General features: G+C 40.2%; 1 protein-coding gene across 3 annotated transcripts in view; it reads right to left on the bottom strand.

Moving 5' to 3' along the window:
• Positions 1-2,180: 2,180 nt before the first annotated feature.
• FRMD4A (FERM domain containing 4A) overlaps positions 2,181-24,498 on the bottom strand; it is a 383,316-nt gene continuing 360,998 nt past the window's right edge. For 2 of the 3 annotated variants that reach the window (XM_075857390.1, XM_075857391.1), the window contains exons 16-23: positions 23,176-23,298; positions 18,708-18,936; positions 18,411-18,467; positions 17,396-17,633; positions 15,388-15,552; positions 13,708-14,567; positions 5,696-5,792; positions 2,181-2,583 (exon numbers count right to left, since the gene is read on the bottom strand). In XM_075857390.1, coding sequence (XP_075713505.1) covers positions 2,481-2,583; positions 5,696-5,792; positions 13,708-14,567; positions 15,388-15,552; positions 17,396-17,633; positions 18,411-18,467; positions 18,708-18,936; positions 23,176-23,298 — 1,872 coding nt within the window. In that variant the 3' untranslated portion in view covers positions 2,181-2,480. Of the gene's footprint in view, positions 2,584-3,137; positions 3,210-5,695; positions 5,793-13,707; positions 14,568-15,387; positions 15,553-17,395; positions 17,634-18,410; positions 18,468-18,707; positions 18,937-23,175; positions 23,299-24,498 lie in introns of all 3 variants that reach the window. The other variant, XM_075857392.1, reaches the window with a different exon arrangement.

Here is a 24,498-nt window from a genome sequence, read left to right as displayed (position 1 = left end):
TGTAGGAAATAGTAGCTGTAAATTTATGATGGTTATAGTTAATCTCATAACCTGTGGGACGATTTAGGGGATACACTACACTACACTACACTGATAAAATGTTAGAAAAGTGGCGTAGTTAATCCATCCATTTTCGTTATTGTGATGAGCACCATGAGTGCCCTACATTTTACTTTTGTCCTTATAATTTCAATCTACTGTTTAATAGATTATGCCCAAGTTTTCCTTGTTCAATGTTCTTTCCCAGGTATGACACAGAGCATCTATTAAAACAAGTATAGCACCAGACAGCGAAGTCTTTTTTTCCCCCATATGACTTACGTTTTGTTTAAGGGTACCTTCCCTGTACCATGTGCATTCACCTTGGTACATATGGCTGTTCCATATGTTAAACTATATGAATGTTTCAAAATAAGTGGTGCTCTAGCAAGTACAAACACTGTAAGAAAGCTGCTAACCTCCAACATATTCAGCATGTTTTTATTGTGAATATAAGGCCCAGTTCACACAGAGTTTGAATTGGAATCCACGCTAAAAAAAGTCCAATATCACCCCCCCCCCTCTCCCCCACACGGGAGGCGAAGACATGTTTTGTTTTTTCCCCGGGTGGCTTTTAGCCACTTGCAGGAAAAAAAAGGAGCATGTGCCTTCTTGCTGCAGTTCCATCTCTGACCTTCCATTAAAATCAACGAGAGGCTAAAAAAAACACGCAGCTCGTTTCCAAGAGTTCTTTGCCCACAGCCCTCAATGGCCACAGGCGCACCATGGCAAAAAAGCGATAGCATGTCAAAATCTGCCTCAAAACTCCTGAAGGAATTTTGAGGTAGATTTTTTCTGCCTGCAAAAAAAACTCAGTGTGAACTAGGCCTAAGACTGATGTACAAGCCTTCATTCAGGATATTTTGCATAGGGAACTATTTGATGCACAGGCATTGATTCCTGAAATTCTGAATTGGGAAATACCTGCACCATTATTCATGTGAAAAGTAGCGTTCTGGCATTGGAATTATTGATGATAAAGCCTAAGTCATAGTGACAGCAGCCAGACTATTATAGCTCATCTATTGGACATGCCAAATAAGTAATATATTTGTAGTAGATGATGCTACTAACATACCGGTCTATCCCTTTGAATGGATTCCATAGCAAATGTGCTAACATCGAAAGTAGTCTATTATTAAGGTCAACACTAGTAGTTACTGAATAATATTGTAATTCAGAGATTAGGATGGAGACATACCTCATTACTTTTTAACACCACCCATGGCTGTTGGCAATTGACTCCATGTTCTTATATTGTCCGCTAGAAAATTACCTGCCAGGCCTCATCCATTGACCAGTTATTTAATGTATGCATAAACTCATAAGAAACCTAAGCCGATATGAAAAATACAATACAATTTTTACATCAGGATGATACAATGTATCAAATTAAATTCTATGTACCAAGAATTGTTTCTAGAATATACTATGATGTAAGTAAATAACATGTTCCAGAGTTAGACAGCTGTAATTATTCAGAATGTGTTAATTTATCGCATTAACAACAGTAGCATTTAATATTTCATAGAAAATGCTATGTAAATATTGTAATTTCCCATATAGAAAGTCACCCCTAGATTTCTAGTTGTACATTTTTTTAATTTATTGGTCTGGATTTTAAAGTGAGAACATCCCCTTGAATACTCAACTGGTCGATCACAGTTGTCAGTCCTTTTATTCCTAATTTCAAAGTAACATATATTTGCAGTCATGATTTTTGGTAAATGTAACTGCATAATCAGCCTTATGGAACAATAATAATATTAATACACTGGTATGCTTTATCTATAAACCCAATGGCATTTAAAAAAAATTGTGCAACACATTGCAATGTGTCATGTCAGCACCAGTGGCATGGAAGGGTTAACAAATATGTAGTAGTTAACGTGCAACCCTCCCGTTTTATCTTTGGTTAGAATTGAACTGAACACAATTCTTGGACAATGAGCCAGTTTTGTATACCTATTAAAAAAATAAAAGGAAATAAGAAAATGAACGTAGAAAAATGTAATATTAACCCCCTTATTTAAAATAATCAAGGAAAAATAAAAAGTTCATTTTACTCGTGCTCCGTTGGCCTAAACATGAGATCTTCGTATTGTTACATTTTCACTTCCATATAATGATATTAATCGTGATTAAGCAGTGATGAGTTTATTCCCAACCAGTACAAAATGACTCCAGTGGAGCATGAAAGGAGAGTCTTTCACAGTTTGTCAATTTACACAGATAAGGAGGCACGCAATAGTCAGTAGTAGCAACGTGGCTCTCCGGGAAATGTCGTACGTACAGGAGCGGGGCTTCAACCATTTTCCTCACTTGTAGGTTTTAAAATGAAAAGTGCTTGTAGCTGAAGCTGGTGTGGGATGGTAGTGCATCTGGGTAAGGCAAATGAGAGGCAGTGAGGTGATCTCCAAAATGGCATTGCGATTATAGATTCACACAAGAGTCCCAGGCTTGGCTTTTTCTTGTCCGTACCACTGGACGTCAGCTAAATCAGAATATAGGGCAGAGTCTAGGTAGCAACTGTCATGGTATGTCCTGCAAAAGAAACAAAAAAATAACGTGAGAACCATTATATAAATAAATATTCATCATCTTTGTATAGAAGAACATGGGCAAAAATACAAGTTTACGAAAAGGGCGAGAGGAAAAGCAGCAGTTCAAGATGGTCTAATCCCCCATAGGCGTGAACCTACACAGGGTGTAGAAGAGCGGGACCACATTTTGATTTTTGATGTTAATAAATATTAATAATCAATGAATCCAGAATATATAAAGTATGACTTCACTACAGGTGAGTTAAAGTTTGCTATATGGCTAGTACAATACCATGTTTCTATAGCACCAGGTTTTTTTTTATACATATAATATATGAAATCACTTTTTCATTAAACTGATCTTACACAAAAAACAAATGCAGACCCGAATATAACAGTAACCATATTACGCATTTGTTTTGAAAGGAGATGGAACCACAGTACAATGGACTACTGAACACACTGGAACATTACCCTTATGCAGAACAATATGAATGATAGGGATTTCCATGCACAATGTGACCAGATCACATGGATACGTTCTTTATACAATACCTCTATTCATCAGTACTTTGGTGACTTGAAGACTCAGACCCATCCTGAGTGGGTGAGTTTTCTGTTGTGTCTCTGAGCAAAGGAAAGCAGTGGAAGGAAAAGTAGAGACAGAGTGAAGCAGACATAATTTAGTAACATGTTAGAAGAGCTCGGAAAGGAAAAGCATAGTATTTGGCAGTATTAGTATTTAGAAGATTGAAACGTCCTATCTCTTTTTGAAAGGAATAAAGTTCAATAGAGAACAAACATCGAGAATGGGTAAAAAAAACAAAAACAAAAAAAATTGACATTGGCTTAGACTCAGTTCACACATTTTTGTGGGCAATTATTCTTTTGCCAAAATCCAGAATGGATCTTAAAGGACAGAGAGACATGTACTTTATACTTTTAGCTTTCTACTTTTACTATTTTGGGGGATCCATTTCCAGTTTGGGCTATAATAAATATATACGCTAAAACAACGGCCGTCACACAGACTCATGTATTTCAATGGGGCTGCTCACATGACCATTGTTTCAACGGAGTGTGTGAAGGGTCCATGAAAAAATAGGACATGCCCAAATTTCTTGCGTTTTCACGCATCCCTCCATAGAATGCAGTCTATGGGGGATGCGTGATAACGCGTCACGCACGGATGCACCTCAGACGTGAAAAATTGATGTTTTTCACGTCCGAGGTTGGCCACGTTCGTGTGAATGTAGCCTTATAAACTGGTGACAGAGCCTCTTTAAGTGCCATATCTCCTACCTAATATGATAGGCGCTGTAATGTAGATAACAGCGGTTTTTATTTTGAAAACCGATCATTTTTGAGCAAGTTATGAACAATTTTAGATTTATGCTAATTAGTTCTTAATGACCAACTGAGCGTTTTTTTAAACTTTTTACCAAGTGGGCGTTGTAAAGAGAAGTGTGTGACGCTGACCAATCAGTGTCATACACTTACCTTCAGTGTTTCACTGCACAGCATGAACTCGCGAGATCAAGCTGTGACCGGACTTCCTCCCACAGGTTCTTCATCAGAGCCATGGAAGACTGAACAGACATCGCCTCCAGCCGCTGCAGATTCGGATAAACGTCCTGGCACGGATGGAGGCGATGTCTGTTGACTCTTCCATGGAGCCGGTGAAGGACCTGTGGGTGGAAGTCCCGTCACAGCGTGATCTCGTGTTCATGCTGTGCAGTGAAACAAGCTGGGCATGAATGAAGAGAAGTGTATGACGCTGATTGGTCGCTGATTGGTCAGGGTTATACACTTCTCTTTACAACTCCCACTTGGTAAAAAGTAAAAAAACGGCCAGTTGGTCATTAAAAACTAATTAGCATTAATCTAAAATTGTTCATAACTTGCTAAAAAAATCATCGGTTTTCAAAATAAAAACCACTGTTGTCTACATTACAGCACTGATCACATTTTGTAGGAGACAGGGCACTTATTATCTGGTGACAGAGTCTCTTTAAGGTTTAGTGTGGCTTAGGCAGGATGCAATTTAGTGAACCAGTGGAAAATATTTGGAATTTACAGAATATGGGACGTAATTTGCCTAAAAGTGAAACTCCACTTTTTTTGTAAGGATTTATATTAGGTCTTGAAAAAGTGTTTCTTTTGACGGGCTAACTGGGTGAGATAGTGCTTCCCTTGGGGCCTTCCAGCTGTTGGTCCTTCTCCTAGCCTGCAGGAAGAGTGGGAAATGATGACTTCACCTGGCAACAAATAACAGGCTCTGCCGGGTCCAGGAGTCCTGCTGACATTTCTACCCACTGCACAGGCCTAGGGCCTAATTCACAAGAGCATGTTTGGTTCACATTTCGGCCACATTTCCCGGACCGAACACAGTGCAGGGAGTCGGGCTCCTAGCAACATAGTTATGTATGACGCTAGGTGTCCCTGCCTCCCCGAACTACTGTCCCGTACTGAAAACATGATTACAGTATTGGACCGTTTTCCCGCAGCGAGGCAGTGACTACTGACATCGTAAATAACTATGATGCTAGTAGCGTCCACTGTGTTCGGCCCGGGAAATACTGCCGACATGTGGACCGTATATCACGGACCGAACACACTCGTGTGAATTAGGCCTTATATTTACACTTTAAATGGGGTGATGTCTGTAGAACAGCCCATTTCCCATACTCTGCAGGGAATATGACTGCCAGTTGAAGTATCTTAGGAAAGACCCTAAATAAGAAACATTCTATAAGTGGGAGAGGCATGTAAAAAAAAAAAAAAAAAAAAAAAAAACGACAAAAAACGACTTCAGAGGGCAAAATGACATATATAATTATACATAAAATACACATATGCAGTGAATTACTTGCACCTTCACATTATGGTAAAAAACAAGAAAATCAATTAAAGCAATTGTCACTTAGGCACCAATTAAGATTCCCCTTCTACATTCCACTCATCCCGACATCCTGGTGGTCAGTGTACACACTCATTAATGTAGCCGTTTTACATACAAACAAAACCTATGGAATGCTTTAGAAATTTACTTTGATGTATACTCCAGTAGGTATGAATGGAATGCTAATCTTTCAAAAGCCTGAAGGACTTACCCAGTCTGCCAGGTTAAAATGTGGTGAGGGCTGCTGGGCGGGGTGGCTGTAAGATCACTACAAGGTGTTGAACTCCTCGGACCATGGGGTAAGGCAGCTGTAAAGAGCAGAGAAGAAAAAAAAAATTGCCATTAGTTGCATTTGTAAAGTATGAAACCAGAGACAGTCTAATAATTGCATTCCATTCCTAACAAGTTCTGTAATAGCCTACTTTGATCTGAGCGACCACCCCAAGGTTACTTTTAATATAGTCATGCTACCAGTTTGGTGGTATTTTACACTAATAATATCTAAGAAAGTTCTCTAGTATTTTCAATGAGGTTGTTGCTTGGACAAATCCTCTTCGTATGCCCTATTAAAGCTTATGGAGCTAATATAGGGGTCTGACATATCACGACCTCCCTCTAATACGTCTCTGGAGGACCACTGGTATTACACAGTTGGCCATTGCTTTCAATAGGAGCTGTGTAATACTTATTTTCCCTGCAGAATATGATCAGGTGTCTCTCCTTCTGTAACTGCGGGGAACCTTAGAGACGCCACTTAGCAAAGGGACCTGCTGAATTAAAAAGGGGTTATCCACAGCGGACAACTTATGGAACGGAACTGCTCTAGATATCGGTACGAGCAATCCATAAATAGTGCAGCCAAGGGAACTTTTACATTTCTTGCAACTTCCATCAGTAAACTGTAGATTCAGGTCAGTCTATGGTCTATCATTTGCAGGCCACAGACCCCTGTATATAGCTTGCTGAAGGAACCTCAGGGCAACAATAGGGAGTTTGAAGCTTCACTGGGTGACATACTCACTTTTCAGATCACTTCTACTGCATTATTTCCAAGTAAGATGCCCTGGTGTGCAATACAGATACACATAAGATAAGATTCTGCTTTTAATTACGACTGCCAAGAAATAGTAGGAGTTTCCTTTGATTCACATTGTATCTTGTATGGACTCACAATGCGTTGTCGTCCAATTCTACAACCCTGTATGAAGCAGCACGGTAATGACTTTTCAAAGGCAATTACAGGGGCTGGAATGCCAGATCTAATTGTGACAATATGGTTTTTATTGTTAGCCTTAGTTCACACGGAGCGGATATGCTGCGTAAAAGGTACACAGCATATCCAACCCGTTGGCCAGCAGGGAATTCCAGACGGAAAACCGCACCAATTTGTGGTGCAGTTTTTCACCCGGAATGTGGAAAAGTGCAGCATTTCATCCCAGAACGCTGCAGCCTGTAATTGGCTGCAGTGGTGGTCACATTGGATAAAATGTCATCCCAGGAGGCCAGCCTGCAGAACGGTATGTAGAAGGGTGTTTTTTTTTAATCTAAGTTGCGATTCCGCCGCAAAAGTTGCAACAAGTGTCTGTTTGTTGCAAATTTTAGATCCCCATTGAATTCAATGGGTAAAACCAGCAGCAAACTACCAGCGATTCCGCAACCACAATTGAGATGCTGTGGCTTAAAAAAACACATTGCAGGTCAATTTGTGTGCGTAATCTCCGCATATCACATACGCAGCGTGTGGATGAGACTTCTTGAAAACTCATCCACTCCACACGTTGCGGAAAATCTGCAGTATTTACGCCACGTGTGGGCTAGCCCTAAAAGGTGGTTAGAGAACACCATGCCCGCTAATATCCCTACATCTTCTATATACAAGTTTTAGCAGCCAGTAACACAAGATGGAAATGTCTTGTATTATTACAATTCTCATTGATTTCCAAGCAGATCACCCCAATAACGCAATCCCTGAAAGTTATTATTTTTATTATGTGCCACATTGTAAGATTTTAGTAGTTCTTCTACAGACTGAAAACAGGGTAATTTAGAACGTCAGCTTCCTCTCCAGGGCTAGGCATTTTTGTTATGTTTTTGATATATGAGCCTAGCTGGAAATTCCAATGAGATTAATATCTAAACTACAATTCATTCACTTCATTACGATTCTGACCTACACATTTGGCTTTACACATATCCCAAACTATTTTCCCAGGAACCTTAAAGACCAATTTCCTTGCAGGAAATGCATGCTCTCCTTCAGGTAAAAGGGCACATCTGGCATGCAAGAGTAAAATATTTTTGGTAAACCCTAGACCTAACTACGAGAGGACAAAGTGCGGAGAATAAGTTCAGTTTATATATCAGTCAGTAACAATGGAAATCGGAATAGTGATTCACTACTACGACTTCTACGCCTTTCCTAACAATAATTAACCCCTAATATATAGCAGTGTTTTTACCATCATAGATTAAATAATAATCTATACATACACAAAACAGATGTGAATTAAGTATCCAGTACAGACTTATATAAATCATGCTTTTCCAATTGTAGATTGTTCTTTCACTAGTACATATAAAAATATTGGTGCAAACCCAAACAGAACAATGGCAGTAAGGGTATATATATACCATAGTGGCAGCCTTTATGTTTGCTATGGGGCCCTTGGAATGGGGGCCCCAGGTCAGTTTGGCCTCACTTTCCTTTCCCTCGAGATATGTTAACCTGCATATGGCTTCATCTTTCCTCAAGCACCAAACCATAAGCAAACAAGGGTAAGGGGTATCGGCCCATGTGTTATCCTCACTTCTCTTCATTAAGAGGTATGAGAGAGGGCAACCGTCTCCTATTCAGTGATAGGGGAATGGAGCACCCCCCCCCTCTATGGGAGGTTGGTGGAAATGCAACACATTATATTAAGCATATTAAAAGGAGAAAATCAGCACAAAGAGGTAATAAAAGACCTGCAGTTTATCTACTTTCTGTGTTTCATTGGAAATGTAAAGAAAAAACAGCACATTCTGTGTATTATCTTCTCCGCTGCCAGGGTCCAATTCAATCATGCAAAGGGAATGAATGACCTGGTACAAGGGTTGCCATGGAGATATTAGTTATGAAGTTCTGTGTTCCGCTTCACATCTAGTTAACATTCATCAGCCGCCTCTAGGCAGTTTTTGAAAAGCACCAGGCAGAAAAGCACGGCAGGAGCCTCAATTTCATAGAAATATGATGTTATAATGCATTACTGGAGTTGAAAATGCTGAATAATAACTAGAAGCTCTGAAATTCCTAACTAGCAAAAAGTGGGCCTCACTCAGATTTTTTGATCCTCAAAAACTGCGTATTGTAGTCAAAATAAAAAAGTAAAGAGAAGAAAAAAAAAATCCCCAGAGAATGAAAAACACAAACTGGCACCTTATAGATATCTATAAAAGGTGTACTGTTCTTAGACTGTCTCTGTTCACACTGGTGCCAAGTGCAGTTCCTTTGGGTTTCTGTTGCTTTTTGACAACAAAAATAATGTCATCTATGGTCAGCATAAAAAAAAATAAAAAAAAATGAAACCTAACCAATCCATTATAAGTCAAAGTGATCTGTTTCTGGGATCTGTTTAAAATGGATTTGTCAGTTAGGGTATGTTCACACGAGGTCATTACGTCCGTAATTGACGGACGTATTTCGGCCGCAAGTACCGGACCGAACACAGTGCAGGGAGCCGGGCTCCTAGCATCATAGTTATGTACGACGCTAGGAGTCCCTGCCTCTCCGTGGAACTACTGTCCCGTACTCAAAACATGATTACAGTACGGGACAGTTGTCCGGCAGCGAGGCAGGGACTCCTAGCATCATACATAACTATGATGTTAGGAGCCCGGCTCCCTGCACTGTGTTCGGTCTGGTACTTGCGGCCGAAATATGCCCGTCAATTACGGACGTAATGACCTCATGTGAACATACCCTTAGAATGATGGTAGAGTGAACAGAGCCTTAATCTGGGCACTCACTCAAGATTTTGAACGACCAAAAAGATGTTTAGACCATTTTCTGCTGACTTTGTGCCTTTTCGTTGACAGACAATAAGGCCTCATTTACACGAGCGTGTGCGTTTTGCGCACGCAAAAAAACACAGCGCTTTGCGTGCGCAAAAGGCACTTGCCAGCTCCGTGTGTCATCAGTGTATGATGCGCGGCTGCGTGATTTTCGCGCAGCCGCCATCATAGAGATGAGGCTAGTCGACGTCAGTCACTGTCCAGGGTGCTGAAAGAGTTAACTGATCGGCAGTAACTCTTTCAGCACCCTCGACAGTGAATTCCGATCACCATATCGAGTAACCTGTTAAAAAAAAAAAAAAAGAGGTTCGTACTTACCGAGAACTTCCCGGCCGTTGCCTTGGTGACGCGTCCTTGGTGACGCGGCTCTCTAGACATCTGTCCCCACCTCCCCGGATGACGCGGCAGTCCATGTGACCGCTGCAGCCAGTGCTTGGCTTGTGATTGGACTGAATTGTCATCCCGGGAGGTCAGACTGGAGGAAGAAGCCGGGAGTTATCGGTAAGTCAGACCTTTTTTTTTTTTTTTTACACGTTCACGTATATTGGGATCGGAAGTCACTGTCCAGGGTGCTGAACCAGTTTAACTCTTTCAGCACCCTGGACAGTGACTGTCTCCTGACCTCGCGTACCGGAACATTTTTTGCCGGGTTCGGTCAAAACGAATTCGGCCGAACCCGGTGAAGTTAGTTTCGGTTCGGACGGTTCGCTTATCTCTAAGACACTCCGTTTGGATGTTAGTAAACAGAAAAGCACGTGGTGCTTTTCTGTTTACATTCAGAGTTTGACAGCTCTTGCGCGAATCACGCAGTTCGCACGGAAGTGCTTCCGTGCGACCTGCGTGGTTTTCACGCACCCATTGACTTCAATGGGTGCGTGATGCGCGAAAAACACAGAATTTTAGAAACACAGAATTTTCAGCGCACTCACGCTGAGCAAAACTCACGGACTGTCTGCATGCCCACATAGACTTGTATAGGTCCGTGCGACCCGCGTGAAAAGCACGTTCGTGTAAATGAGGCCTAAGCGTGACAGACGCTGAGTGATCTGCCACGTTGGATTTTTTTGGGTTGATGTCAGGTGCAGTCCTGTAAAGTAGTTTATGGCCAACGACGAATCTGCATCCCATCAATAGAAGCGAAGACCAGGCCACAGATCAAGGCCGGCATCGATCAGTAATTTGTTGTTTTAACTTATAGCATTGTCATCCAAAACTACAACCTTCACAGACCAACCATGAATGAGAAGTCATTCAGAAAACGACCTATGAAATCCCTAATATATGACCAGCTTTATTGACTGGAGTATCCTAATGCAAGCTATAGACATTTGTTAGACTGATTTATACCTTTTTATGAGACTGAAGCCATGGGACCCAGCTCCACAGAGGTTTTTTTCATACCTCATCAACTACAAACTAGAATAAAGTGCCTGTTCACATCAGCGTATGTTTTCCGTTCAACCTTTCCATCGGAAAGACGAACAGAAACCATAGCTTTCAATGGTAATGCTTCCATTGCATATGGTTTCTGTTTGTTTCCGTTCCCTAAATAATAGCATAGTCGACAACACTTTTGTTTCCACAAAAAAAACAAAACTTTACAGAGCGGAAACCAACTGCAACGGAATCATTACCATTGAAATCAATGGTAATGCAAATGGAAGCTATGGTTTCTGCTCGGCTTTCCGTTCATCAGTTCCTCCGACGAAAAGGTTGAACGGAACTGATGGACAGAAACCAAACTTGATGTGAACAGGCCCCAAGTAGAGTTGCGCCTTGTTCCCTTAAATTTTGTTTTATTATTTGAACGCCAGGTTGTTATGTTGACCCTTCTGTAAAATGCGGAGTGAGCAGCAGACATTTTGGGACCATGTCTAATGACCTGACATCCAATAATTCAGCGCCTGACTGGTTCTATACATAAGGGATTATTGGAGTTTCTGGTACCTGGATATCAGGTATGAGACGATGCAGTTACTGAATTACAAAATGCTCAGCGTTCATAGTATACATTATGCATTATAAAAGGAATGCAAAGCCCCTATAAATCGTAATTATACCATGGAAACTACGAATTACACATATATCATGAATAGAGAACAAATTATACCCTTTTGCCAAAGAAATATGCCAAAAAGTAAGAGCTCGGTTACAATATTTGCAAAGAAACAATGATGCAATTAATTGACAACAGAACAAGATTGGTGTCATAAGAACATCTGTAGGACTCGGAGCCAACAACATCCGGTCTACATTGCTTGCAATAGAATGTATAGAGAATACGCTTAAATTTGGGTTATAAGACTGTCCTCATGTAAACCACTCTGTGAGCAGCAGACCACCCACTTAGGAAAGCTGGTGAAAATAAAAGGCAGATCTCTAGTGAGGAAATCTTACAAATTTCCCACAGAACTACACTGGATAGACAAGGCAGTATACTAATAAAAAAAAAAACATTCACCATTGTGTGCAAAGATGCTTCGCCACCTGCTGTTTTAGCTCATTAAAATAAAAGAACAAAAAAAGTAAAAAAATAAAAAAAAAGTTCTGCTCCCAACGATTATCTGAGGGCAGCGTAAAGTAGACTCAGACACTCAGTTTCCAGCGCTGGGTCACTTACTTGGCAATAATCTGTAGTTTTCATAAAATCACTATTTTTCTCCTGCAGCATGAGCCAAGCATATTCATGAGCTGAAGCTACCCCATACTATGCTCAGTATAGGAAGAAAGCTATCGGTGAGGGCGGGATAGCTGCAGCTCATGAATACAGGCTGCAGGAGAAAGTGATTTTGTGAAAACTACAGATTATTACCAATTAAATGTCCCATCACTGGAATCGGGGTCTCTGTCATTACTTTATGCTGTCCTCAGATAGGGCAGCATAAACCTGGTGACATATTCCCTTTAAGTCTGAAAGTGTCCCAACCTATACACCACACTATGTTCACTATATTGGAATTCTTAAAGGGGTTGTCCAGTTTAGCAAAACCCATTTTCTTATACCAGATTAGGGAATTCTGAGGTAATAGAGGGTGGTCCCCTATTTAGGATCCTCTTCCGTTGCCAGAGCGGAGAGTGGTTACAAAGAGCGTCTCTCCCTCTGGAGCACCTGTCCTGCGCTAAATAGACAACCTGGGCAATGTGTAATGCTTATTTTCTACTGTGGTGGCACCGCAGGGAAATTGAACACTTACTGACAGCTATAAACTGTGGGGAAATCTAACTGCTTGGGTTCCCAGAAGGGGGACATTTTGTGATCAGCTTATTGTCAAGAAACCCTTCTAACAAGTTGGGATTGTCCAAAGTGGAAAACCCATTAAACAGAACAGGAATCATATATGGGGAAGAAAAAAAATGTGTGTTTATAATTTTATATATAAGACATTTTTACAATTAATGATTGCTTACATTGAATCCAAGCTTAAAAAAACAACATAAAAAAACAACATTTAAGATCAATTAAAAAAAAACTCATGCAGCCAATATTTTGAAAGAAGTGGCATCAAATTTTTATAAATTAAATGTGCCCCTCTCTTTTTGGATAATCTCATCATGGAGGAATGCTAAGGGCCTTTTTTATATAACTAATATTAGGCCTTCTTCACACGGCATTTGCCGCATTTTTGCCAAGTTTTACACGCTGAAAACGCCTCAAAAACACATGCTTGAAGCTTCCAATTGACATCAATGGAAAAATGCATTGCAGTGCACATGACGAGTTTTTTTTTACGCACACGTTTAAAAACGCATCGTGTAAATAAAGAAACGTCAGGTCAATTCTTGGCGGGTAAGACGTTCCGAAACCCCCCTAATTCCCAGTCAATGGGTGTCCTAATTACACGCCCAAAAACTCACTGAAAACGCCTGTACTTTGAAAAGTGCTTTGTAAAAACGCTAGCGTTTTTTATGCGTTTACACGTAGTTTTTTTTGAGGGCTGCGTAAACAAAGCCTTAGAAATAGCAACCTGATCACTACTCATTTTGTAATGGGAAATGCTGAGATCTGAGCTGGTTTTCTCTAGCAAATAGTAAATTTTTTGTCAGCTCAAATCTTTATACAGAAGTCTCTTTGTACGCTATGCATACAAATCTCAATGGTCTATCTGATATACGGTCTTCAACCTCCGTTATAATAAGCAGTATATGAGTAAATTAGTGTAAAACGTGTCTTACCTGTTGTTGCTTTACACATTAGAGGCATTCTTGTTACCCTGCTGTGTGCCACAAAGGTGCTTTGAGATGTGCTGTACTGAGAGCCACTGTCAGATGAATTGGAACTAGTATGTGAAAGTCTGTTGTGCTCCTTTTGAGATGAGGCGGACCTGTGGTACCAGTGCCGCAGCTCATCAGACACCACAGTCCTGCCTGAGCCCTTATCATGGCCGTCTCTGCCAAGTGACGGAGTCCTTACAATCTGAGAGCGAGAAGGGGTGAGCCTCACAGAGTCTACAGTATCATCCCCGTGCCAGTTCTCCTTATACATCCCTCCTGCAGTATAGGAGTTTGACGTTTTGAATTGTGCTTTGACACTGTAGTGCCCCTCTTGGTCATTTTCTAGACTCCGCACAACGACAGGTGTTGAACTTCCTTCAATGTACAACGGATACTCTTTGATCCTATATTGCGATGAAGGTTGGCTCTGGCTATGCAGGTATACCCCATGGTGTCCAGTCCCATTCCTAGCAGCCAGATTGGGCATGCTCCCTGAATTGGAGGATACAAGGTTCCCATTAGACTTGTGTCTATGTCTTTGTCTCTCCCTGGCCTTAGAGGGAGAGTCCTCAGCCAATGTGGAGTAGTTAGGATTCATCTGGGCTGGGTAATAGTGCTCTGAACTGGAATGGCTAGTACAAGAGGAGCAGTCATCCATGGGGTCGGAACCATTACTGCTACGAGTCCTTGGAGTGTAGAAATCCGGACTCCCAGTGTCATTTTCAGAGCCCAAAAGTTTTCCTTGTGACTCCAAGCTGGAACTGCGGTGCCTAAAGTGCTGTGCTAAGCTATGTAGCCTGCTAGGGCTGATGTCCACAGATCTGTAAAGTAAAAAATAATTGCCTATTTAGAAAACAAACACGATCGATAGGATCTCAAAAATGTGTAGCCTCTAATTATTTTGTCATTTAATCCCCTACTAAATACTTCACATAAATAGAGAGACTTTGCCTTCATTGCCTTACAAGATGATAGAAGACAGCTATTAATTGTATGCTAAGACAAAATAACCCACTAGGATTCTCACACTGTGTTTGATAAGAAGGAATAAGAAACTAATTGCTCCTGCTGAATGCTTTCCGCAAAAGGCCCCATTGGTAGAACAATAAAATAATATCATAAAAGGCAAGTAATTAAAGATAAAACTCCCTGATGGTCAATTTACTTTTATTAAAAAAAAATAAAAAATGTTAAGATGGTTCAGATCCATGTAATAAAGGTTCTTGATATTTACACTAAGAAGGCAATGCAGTGAATAAGTAAAGTACAACTCACTCAGCCATGCCAGACATTTAAGTAATAAACCCATAATTATATTTTACATGACTGGCTCACTAGATATAAACTTATAGATATGTATAACATTTCTATTGACTAGGACATTATGTTACTTCTACATAAAAAATCATTTAATATGCACTGCAATCTTTGTTACTCAATAACATTTATTTATTGAGATGAAAATGTGATTTAAAATTGAAATAAAATGAATAGGATAAAATAAAATGGAAAAAAACTAAAAGTACACTTCTGGTAAAATAATGATAAAGAACGTGGCAGTGGCATTCACTCATACATAGCCACCAAGTACCTAGTAGCATATAGTTCAGTATTCATCACAGAGTAATAATAATTTTTTACCTAGTTGAATGAACATAATGCGGGGTTCGGAATCGTAAGTCTGGGGTGGATGGCATGCTAGACTGAGAATTCCAGTGAGGGAGGGTCCGGATGGGACTGTTCTGCAGAGAGTTACTCCCACCTGCTTCTGAACAGCTGCCTGTGCTAGGAAACCTTTTGTGGTTGCTGCAATGGAAATATGCGATTACTATATTGACATCTGTATCACCTACAAGACTAAAAAAAACACAGGGAGGCATGACAACCTACAACAGAATGGGAAATGGGAATCAGGGTTTAATGAGGCTATGTCACCACATTATAAGTGTCCTATCTTCTACATAAGGAGATAGGCGCTATAATGTAGGTGACAGCAGTGCTTTTTATTTAATAAAACGATCTATTTTCACCACTTTATTAGCGATTTTAGATTTATGCTAATGAGTTGCTTAATGCCCAAGTGGGCGTATTTTTACTTAATGCCCAAGTGGGCGTTGTACAGAGAGTGTATGACGCTGACCAATCAGCGTCATGCACTCCTCTCCATTAATTTACACAGAGCATAGGGATCCTGCTAGATCCTTATGTGCTGTCTTATACTAACACATTAACAGTACTGAAGTGTTTAGACAGTGAATAGACATTCCACGGGATGTCTATTCACAATCTCTGCACTTCGTTACTCTGTCTGTGGTAGTTACAGCAGAGGAAGCGTGATCTCGCGAGATCTCGCTGTAAATGACAGTTACAGCAGAGGAAGCGTGATCTCGTTGTAACCTACCATAGAAACGGACTAAACATTAGGTTTGGCCTTTATAATGAATGATCCCTGGCCTCCTTCATACAGAGTTTTTTTTTGCAACCTTTTAAAACCGCATGTAAAAATTGCCAGACCTTTTAAGTGTTTTTTTTTTTTATTCGCAGGGTGCCGATGGGTTGTCATGGCAGCCGGGGGCCTCATGAAGGAACCCAGGTCTGCTGTATTAGAATGCTAAAAGAACAATACACGGCAATATAAAAATAAAATAATGGGAACAAAAACATAATTGGTATCGCCGCATCCGTAACGATCTGAGTCATTAAAATATAATGCTATTTATCCTACAGGGTGAACACCATAAAAAACGCCAGAATTGCTGCTCTTTGGACACCTCGCCGCCCAAAAAGTGATCAAAAAGTCTTATGTACTCCAAAAACTGTACCAATAAAAACTGCAGTTCATTCAGCAAAAAATAAGCCCTCATACAGCTCCAGCGACAAAACATTAAAAACAGTTATGGGTCTCAAAATCTGGCGACACAAATATTTTTAAACAAACTGTTTTCATTTTGTAAAAGCAGTAAAAAACAGAACAAAAATATTTGATACGCCATAAATCGTACTGACCCGTAATATAGTTAACATGTAAATTTTGACGCACATTAAACGTCATAAAATTAAAACCCAAAAATCGAAGGCGGAATTGCTGTTTTTCATTACATGATACATTAAATTGTGCAATTAAAAAAATACAAGTGCTCCTGCAAAAAAAAAACCCTCATACAACTATGTCGAAGGAAAAAATGAAAATGAACAAATACTAGCTGAGGCAACTAGCGGTTAATAAAACACGTCACTATCCTCCAAGAAATGCTGTAAAAACACCTCAAACCAAAATGCTGTGTATGTAGACACTCATATTTTACTACAGACTTTAAACTAACATCTGACTGCAGCAAAAAGTTCTGCTAAAACACCACCAAAAATGATGCAAAACATTGTGTGTAAAACCGGCCTAAAACTGCCCTTTGTAAGAATCGTTATCAAACATTTATATAGACACTTACAATTCTTTGCTACAGTTTCGCCTACTCTTGCACTGTTATAACTCCTTGAATTATTCCAATAGGAAATTATTGATGGATTACAATTTACAATAACGTCAACTAATATTTCTGATAACACACAACAAGCACAAATAAATCATCATGATGTAAAATTATCTGTGTGTTTCGCTCAGGAGTCTCTCGGCAAGTGGAGTAATGGTTACCTGGAATGACTATGTGATGATTTTTTCTTCACTTTTTCATAGGGTTCATCTAAGGAAGATTCACTCCACATTTTGGGTTTTATGGGTGATTTATCATAGTCATTTCTCTGGTAGTGCAACTGTCTTAGTCCATCCAGTGACTGTGGTGGGGGCGGTCTGGCATGTGACGGAGGTCTTGGTGGTAGACCTTTATGAGGGGACTGCATAGGAGACATGATGCTGGGGGCCTGAGAATCTTCTAGATATGGGAAAACAAGAGATATTCAGAAGCATGGCAATATTTGACCTAAATGGTACAAAATTAACATTAGCTAAGGTTATATTCACACATGCATTCATTATTTTCCATCAGGTCTCTGTTATACTTTAGCGGTCAGAATATTGCAGAAGGCTAAACTATTCTATCCAGTTTAAAAAAAAAAAAAAATGTATGTCAATGACGTGTTGTCAAACAGATCCAAAATCTGTTATGGCTCCTGTAAAAAATGAAAGCCATGACTTCAGAGTGAACAGAACCTTAGTTATTTTCTAAACATAATGAAGTACTAATATCCAGTAACAAAAAAATAAAATGTATAATATAAAGTAGGGTAACAAGTTATATATTTTAGTGAATAGGGATTATATATCCACAAAATACAACTATAAAAGAAGCAAACACATGTTCAATATCACAGATGATACCGGGTGATGCTTAATATATTTTGATGATTGTGTACACTATAGGATGTCATTGGAGGGTCCCACAAGAAGGCCTTATCTGCCTACATATGCTTATTTTCCAACCATGGAAAACAGCCTGCATTGTTTCTTCTATGATCAGATCCCATTTGCTGTAGTACGTGAGTGGGGGGGGGGGGGGGGGGGGTGGCACGTCCTATTTTATGTAAGGGAAGCTAAGATGAAAGAATACCACAAGAATGGTCTCAAGCATATTTTTATATTAGCCATAGTAGGATTACAACTTAAAACCACTATCGTTGCGCCCAATTGCGCTCTAGTGTACAATACATACCATCCTCAAGAACAAGGGCATCAGAAAGTGAGCTGTCTTCACTACCGAGGTTTGCTTCTGTAAAGGAAAATAAGCCACGAGAAAGACAAAGTCAGTTAACCTGTCCACCATGGTCTTTACCCAACACATACACTAGCTTATTATATGTACTGTACCCTTACAGTGACTATTCTTGGTTTCTACATTTCCACATCTTACGTTCAGGTTTCGAAGAACCAAACATATACTGCTATAGGAGTAATTATTATTAATAAATATATTAAGAAGTATTCGGACAAGTTTGTGTATCCCACTCACCATCTATGATTAAAGATGCCCTCTGTGTAGGCTTTTTTCCAAACTTGATGCGATAGTCATTAATGGAGTTTTCAATCTCCTGGAGTTTCTTTAGTGCATTGAGGTATGAGGTCTTTCTCTGCTTCTTCAGCTTTTTGCTTACGTGAGGATCACTGGCCAAGCGACGGGCTGCCTCTGTAATCTGGGACTGAATAGCAAATTCTCTCTCAAGACGTTCCAGCTCGACTTCCTAAAACAATATTCCAAATATTATTCTCTACTCACTATGTATAGAATTTAAGCCTAGGTCTTGTACCAAGATGCCACATTTCACGTTACAAGAGGCCTTTCCATCTTACGTGAAATTACCACCCTGTAAGCTGAACTATACTTAGACCGCTTGCACATTCATACATCAGCCCATGTAATGTAACCACAGCTCTCATGAGTCACACATGGTTCCCTTCATCTCCCTAAATGAAATGGGGATAAAAGCTTTTTTTTTTTTAATTTCAGGTTCTGTTTAAACATCCCAGAATGCTGAGCACATTTTTTTGGAAAACACCTTAAGTCATTTTTTTTTTCTTATTAACTCCACACAAGACATACTGTGAGACTGTATTCTGGTAGCCTTTTTAACCGTTATGGTATAAGTGTTGGAGATGGGAAGAGTGACATGGCACTTTCTTCTGTGACAACATGAAAAATAATGCAGGGCTAGATCTATCATCATACAGATGTAGCACAGTTTAACGTGACTCTTTACGCATATAATAGACCGTTACATCAAACTTCAACTTTACTTTTTTAATGGCTTTTGTGGTGTTAAAGAGAACCTTTCACTGCCCCATAAATATGCTACTTAGTGCACCATGTTACAGGCGCTGCTGCTGCGCTCTGACACTGTCCAATCAGCTGCGAACAGTGTCAGAGTGGCTTCTGCTGTGTGATCTCTCTTGCGAGATCACACAGTCTTCTCATCACTGGCTGACAGGAGCTGGAGAGAGAAGGAGAGTCTGCACGAACACTCTCAATAATGATCCACAGCACAGACGCCGCCGCTGAGAATGAGAAGCTCTGTCCGCCAGTGATGAGAAGACTTCGCGAGAGAGAGATCATACAGCAGAAGCCGCTCTGACACTGTTTGCAGCTGATTGGACAGTGTCAGAGCACGGACTATCTCCCCCCCCCACTGCGTTTCCATGTCCAGGAATGCCCCACCGAAAGTACAGCGGCTAAAACGGCATCCCAGGAGGCCGGACTGGATAAGAAGAAGCATAGAATTCTGGGTAAGTATAAGATTTTTTTACGATTTTTTTGCAGCGGAAATGCAGCTTTTCTGCTGCAAATATCGCAACAGCTGCTATTTGTTGTGGGTTTTACCTTAAAAAAAAAAAAACTTCAACAGAAAAGCAGAGATTACGCAAATACAATTGACTGATTAAAAATACGCAACGCAGGTCAATTTCTGTGCGTTTTTTTCCGCTTATCATTTACGAAGTGTATGGGCTGCTCCTATTGTATTATGCTGCGGATTTTCCTGCAACTAAATACGTTGTGGAAAATCCACAGTATTTACGCTACGTGTGAACCCGGCCTAAGAGTCAAGTTTAAATTTGCTACATCCTAAATGATAATTTAAAAGGAATGAACTACAATAGTAGTGAAAAAGTTTCTAGAGAAACTAGAAAAAGTGCTCTGTAAAGCTGGCCATTTAATATTATGATTGCCTACAAAGCGGCCGTTCCCTTGTACATCGGATTGTTCGTGCGTACAATCAGACCAACATGCCATACCTTAAAGGGTTGTCCGGGCACGGGGCGGTTTTTTATACTGATGACCTATCCACAGGATAGGTCATCAGTATATGATCGTGGGGGTTCAACACCCGGACCCTGCACCGATCGGCTGTTCCGGCTGCCTCCGGGCACCTGATGCTATGCAGAGGCCAGTGTCAGAAGCAGAAGGCTCTGTACACTGTATAGCGGCCGTGCTGCAGTACTGCAGCTCTGCTTCTATTCTATTCTATTGAATAGGAGCAGAGTTGCAGCACGGCCACCAAACTGTGACCAGAGCCATCTGCTTCCGGCACAGACATCCGGTGCCCGGAGGCAGCCGGAGCAATGGATCCTGCGCGGTTCGGGGGTCAGCCCCCGCCGATCATATGCTGATTACCTAGCCTGTGAATAGGTCATCAGTATAAAAAAACCACCCCATGCCCGGACAACCCCTTTTAACTGGCAGATCAGGGAGGGAGTTAAAAAACAAAATAAAAAAACCGCACAACAGCTGTATTTGGCTGATAATGCCATACACATTTCTTTTCAGTCGACAACAGCCGAAAAAAATCCAACCTGACAGATTACATTTTAAGGAGACAGTCTCCCGTTGGCCATCGCAAAAGAAAGGTTCGGGTATTGTTTTTAAAATATTGCCAGACGACTTATCTTATGCGTATGGTCAGCTTAATTGAAGAATGGCTACTAAATGTGGAAGAGTTTGGTTGTGTGCCTACAACTCACAGCAATGTACATCTGGATCTGCTCACATCTGTTACAAGGTTAAAAATCAGCACCAAATAACCTAACAACTTGCAATAATGCTCCATATTATGCATGCAGTAGTAAATGTGACAAATTGTTACATAGGTGCAAATCATAACCGTTCCCAACATTCCTACTAAAAGAACAAGCTCGGAATACACATCTCTGAAAAATTCCTTGCTCAATATCTAAAAAAAGTCTATATGAACTCCACATAGCATACTCCATATACATTCTTGTATGGAGTAGGAGAATCCTCAAATTACAATCGATGCTACCTTGACATCACGTTTCACTATTGTAACTTTTCGTATTACCATATTATGTGTAGTAACCTTTTGGTCGCTTACCTAGTTATTAATGGTTAATACACGAATAATTATTGCAAGGGGGGGTTATTGTAATAGAAATATAAAGTTTCTGCAATATTGTAGAATATTCTTTCTAAACTGGGAGGTTTGCAGATGCTGGAAACATAGATAGATCCTGATTCTATCTGAAATCTTTCCTGCCTATAAATCTGATTAAATGGTATAATGCTCAGGAAACCAAACAATAGCAAAGATGTCTGGAGGCTCATAAGTCACTCCAGACAATGGTCTTCTTGCAAATTCCTATCCTAAAAGCTGCTTAAGTTGTTTTTCCTGCCGTGGTTGAGTGCATTGACCCAGAGAATGGTGGAAGGAGTAGATAGGAATTTAAGCCTATGACAAACCAGTGTAAAGCAGATCTCCATATGACTAAACTCATTGAAGCAAAGGTAATGCATTATAATGTTCATGATCAGAGGAAAATTCAAGGTTTATCCTACTTTGGATATAAATGTTATCCAGTACAATGAAGTTCTGTTGCTTCTATTCTGAATCACCGGCTAGTTTTTGTTGAAGCAGCATAGCTATAAATGACTCAATAACATTGGGCTAACATCTGATTTAGTGGGTGGCGGACGAGAGACGAAGTATTCTTAACACTACAATACGAAGACCTCATAGCTGGTAATATGAGACAATCACAGCTGTGTGACAGCACACCATAACCTGGCACCGAGTCTTCACAGATCGAATACTAAACTCTCCCATGACATGGATAAATACACATCCTCTGAGACATTCCGAAACTTCAGAAAGTCTCATTTTTTTGTTATTATGGGCACAGCCATATATAAATAAATACTGATTCACAGTATTCTGAATGCTAGAACCTTATTAAATCATTGCATCACAAATAAGGGAGCATATCTAAAGAACCAAGATCAACCGGAAGTCTTTAAAGGCAGTAGGTAATTTGGTAAAGTGTATATAAAAAATAAAAAAAAAAGATTATGATTATTTTAATGGCGGGCATAGCTAGATGCATAGATATTTCGCTGCGTTTGTACATATAGTGCATCTATTGTAATAAAAATGACTATTTCCAATCAAATCTGGTGAAATCATAGGGAAATATTTTTCCAAGATCTCACTAAAAGTCAGTGACTGCAGGAAATGGCCTGAAATAACAATACACGCTATACTCCCCTGATAAATCCGGTGCCGCTCCGGTATACACGGTACACCACTGAGACCAGTGAATGGCTGCAGTGGTCTAGTGGGGTATACAGGCACATCGGAGCAGTAAGGTAAACAAAGAGCGTCGGTCACCACCGGAGCAGTGGCAAATTTTTCAGGCGAGTATATATTACTTTACTTTAGAGCATTTCCTGCGGTCACTGAATTTTATTGGGAACCCTTTAAACACTATCGCTGCCTTTGACAGAGCTCCATACCTCTGATACATTATTGTGAAATTATCACGATATGCGAGAAAAACCATGCCCTAACCTGCCCTTAATAATACTAATCCTATGTAAAAGAAGGGCCTTTGAGCCCCCTCATACTGTACACCATTATTGCGTGTACATCTTGCTTGGAAATAAATGATATGTGGGCAGATTTTACAGGACTCACCTCCCCTTTTCCTAGTAGTTTTTGTTCATCCAGTTTAAATGACGTTCCTATTCGTCGTCGAACAGTAGGCGGCACCTCTCCTGGATCTAAAGGATACTCTCTTGGCAGCTTGCCTGTAAGTTCCTACAAAGAAAATATAAAACTTGTATTATTTTCTAGAATTGGGTCAGCTAGTTCTCTCGAATATCTTTACATTGCAAAGGTTATTAAAGTGCATATTCAATAAAAGCGTACACAAAAAAAAAAAGTTACCACCTTTAACTTGGTGTCAACTGTTACATATGTATTATTGAATAGTCTACAAATCAATGGAAGCAAAGAACTAAAAGTGATTTAGATCCACAGAGTTGTAGATGGCTTTCAGTTCGCTGCCCTAGCTCCAAATCTGAATATCCTGGCTAAAGCAGTGGCTGGTTGGTGCCCCACACTGGCAACTAGCACCCAGGGCACATGCCCTGCCAGCTCTCCTAGCAGTGCCCCTGATATCCAGATACTGGACTAGGCCAAAAAGTCTGCTGTAAACGGCCCCTATTCATATCATGTTTTTGCCCTATGTCGGGAAAGCTCTATATGTACACCCTAAACGTGTCCATACTATAACATGGGAGCCTCTGGGTGACATATGCCCCCGTATGGCATACATCAGAGGCATCCGGTTAACGTATAAATCGTCAAATCAATATCAAACAGTGCAACATTTCAGTCCTGCAATAGGACCTTTCTCAAGCATGGTCCTATTGCAAGACTGAAACGTTGCACTGTTTGATGTTGATTGAATAAATCCTCGCTTTTTCTACTTTCCATTAGAGTGCTGCAAGATTTTATTTTTCTATATTACATAGTCCATGGATCGGGACTACTTGCTTGGCACCCATTCACTCAATGATACTCTGAGTGCTGCTGCTTTTCATTTAGTATATATTTTTTATCTGAGGTCCGTGTGAAAACTGAAAATGAAAGTTACATTTTTGATTACGAGGCCACTTTTTCTCTCAGACACTTTGGATACTTAATGTAGATTTCCTTGGTAATGATCATACAATCCCTTCGTCAAGGTCTTGTCACTCTTCATCAATTGCCTTTGCTTAGCTTTCCTCCCACACTACTAAAGCATTCTCACAGGAAATGATTATGATTCCTGACATTCCTTGCAGGGAAAAGGAGGATGAGAGAAACTTTAGCAAACACTAAGTAATTAGGTATGTGATTCACTGGCTCTAACAATCTGAACGAAGGCAATTTCTAACCCTGCACTCTAAAAAGCACTGTAATGTTTTTACACCGTATAATCCTTCTGTAACTGCGTACTATTCACTAACACCC

This window comes from Rhinoderma darwinii, chromosome 3 (genome assembly GCF_050947455.1).
Source record: "Rhinoderma darwinii isolate aRhiDar2 chromosome 3, aRhiDar2.hap1, whole genome shotgun sequence".
NCBI lineage: Eukaryota > Metazoa > Chordata > Amphibia > Anura > Rhinodermatidae > Rhinoderma > Rhinoderma darwinii.
This window is presented reverse-complemented; position numbering and strand designations above follow the sequence as displayed.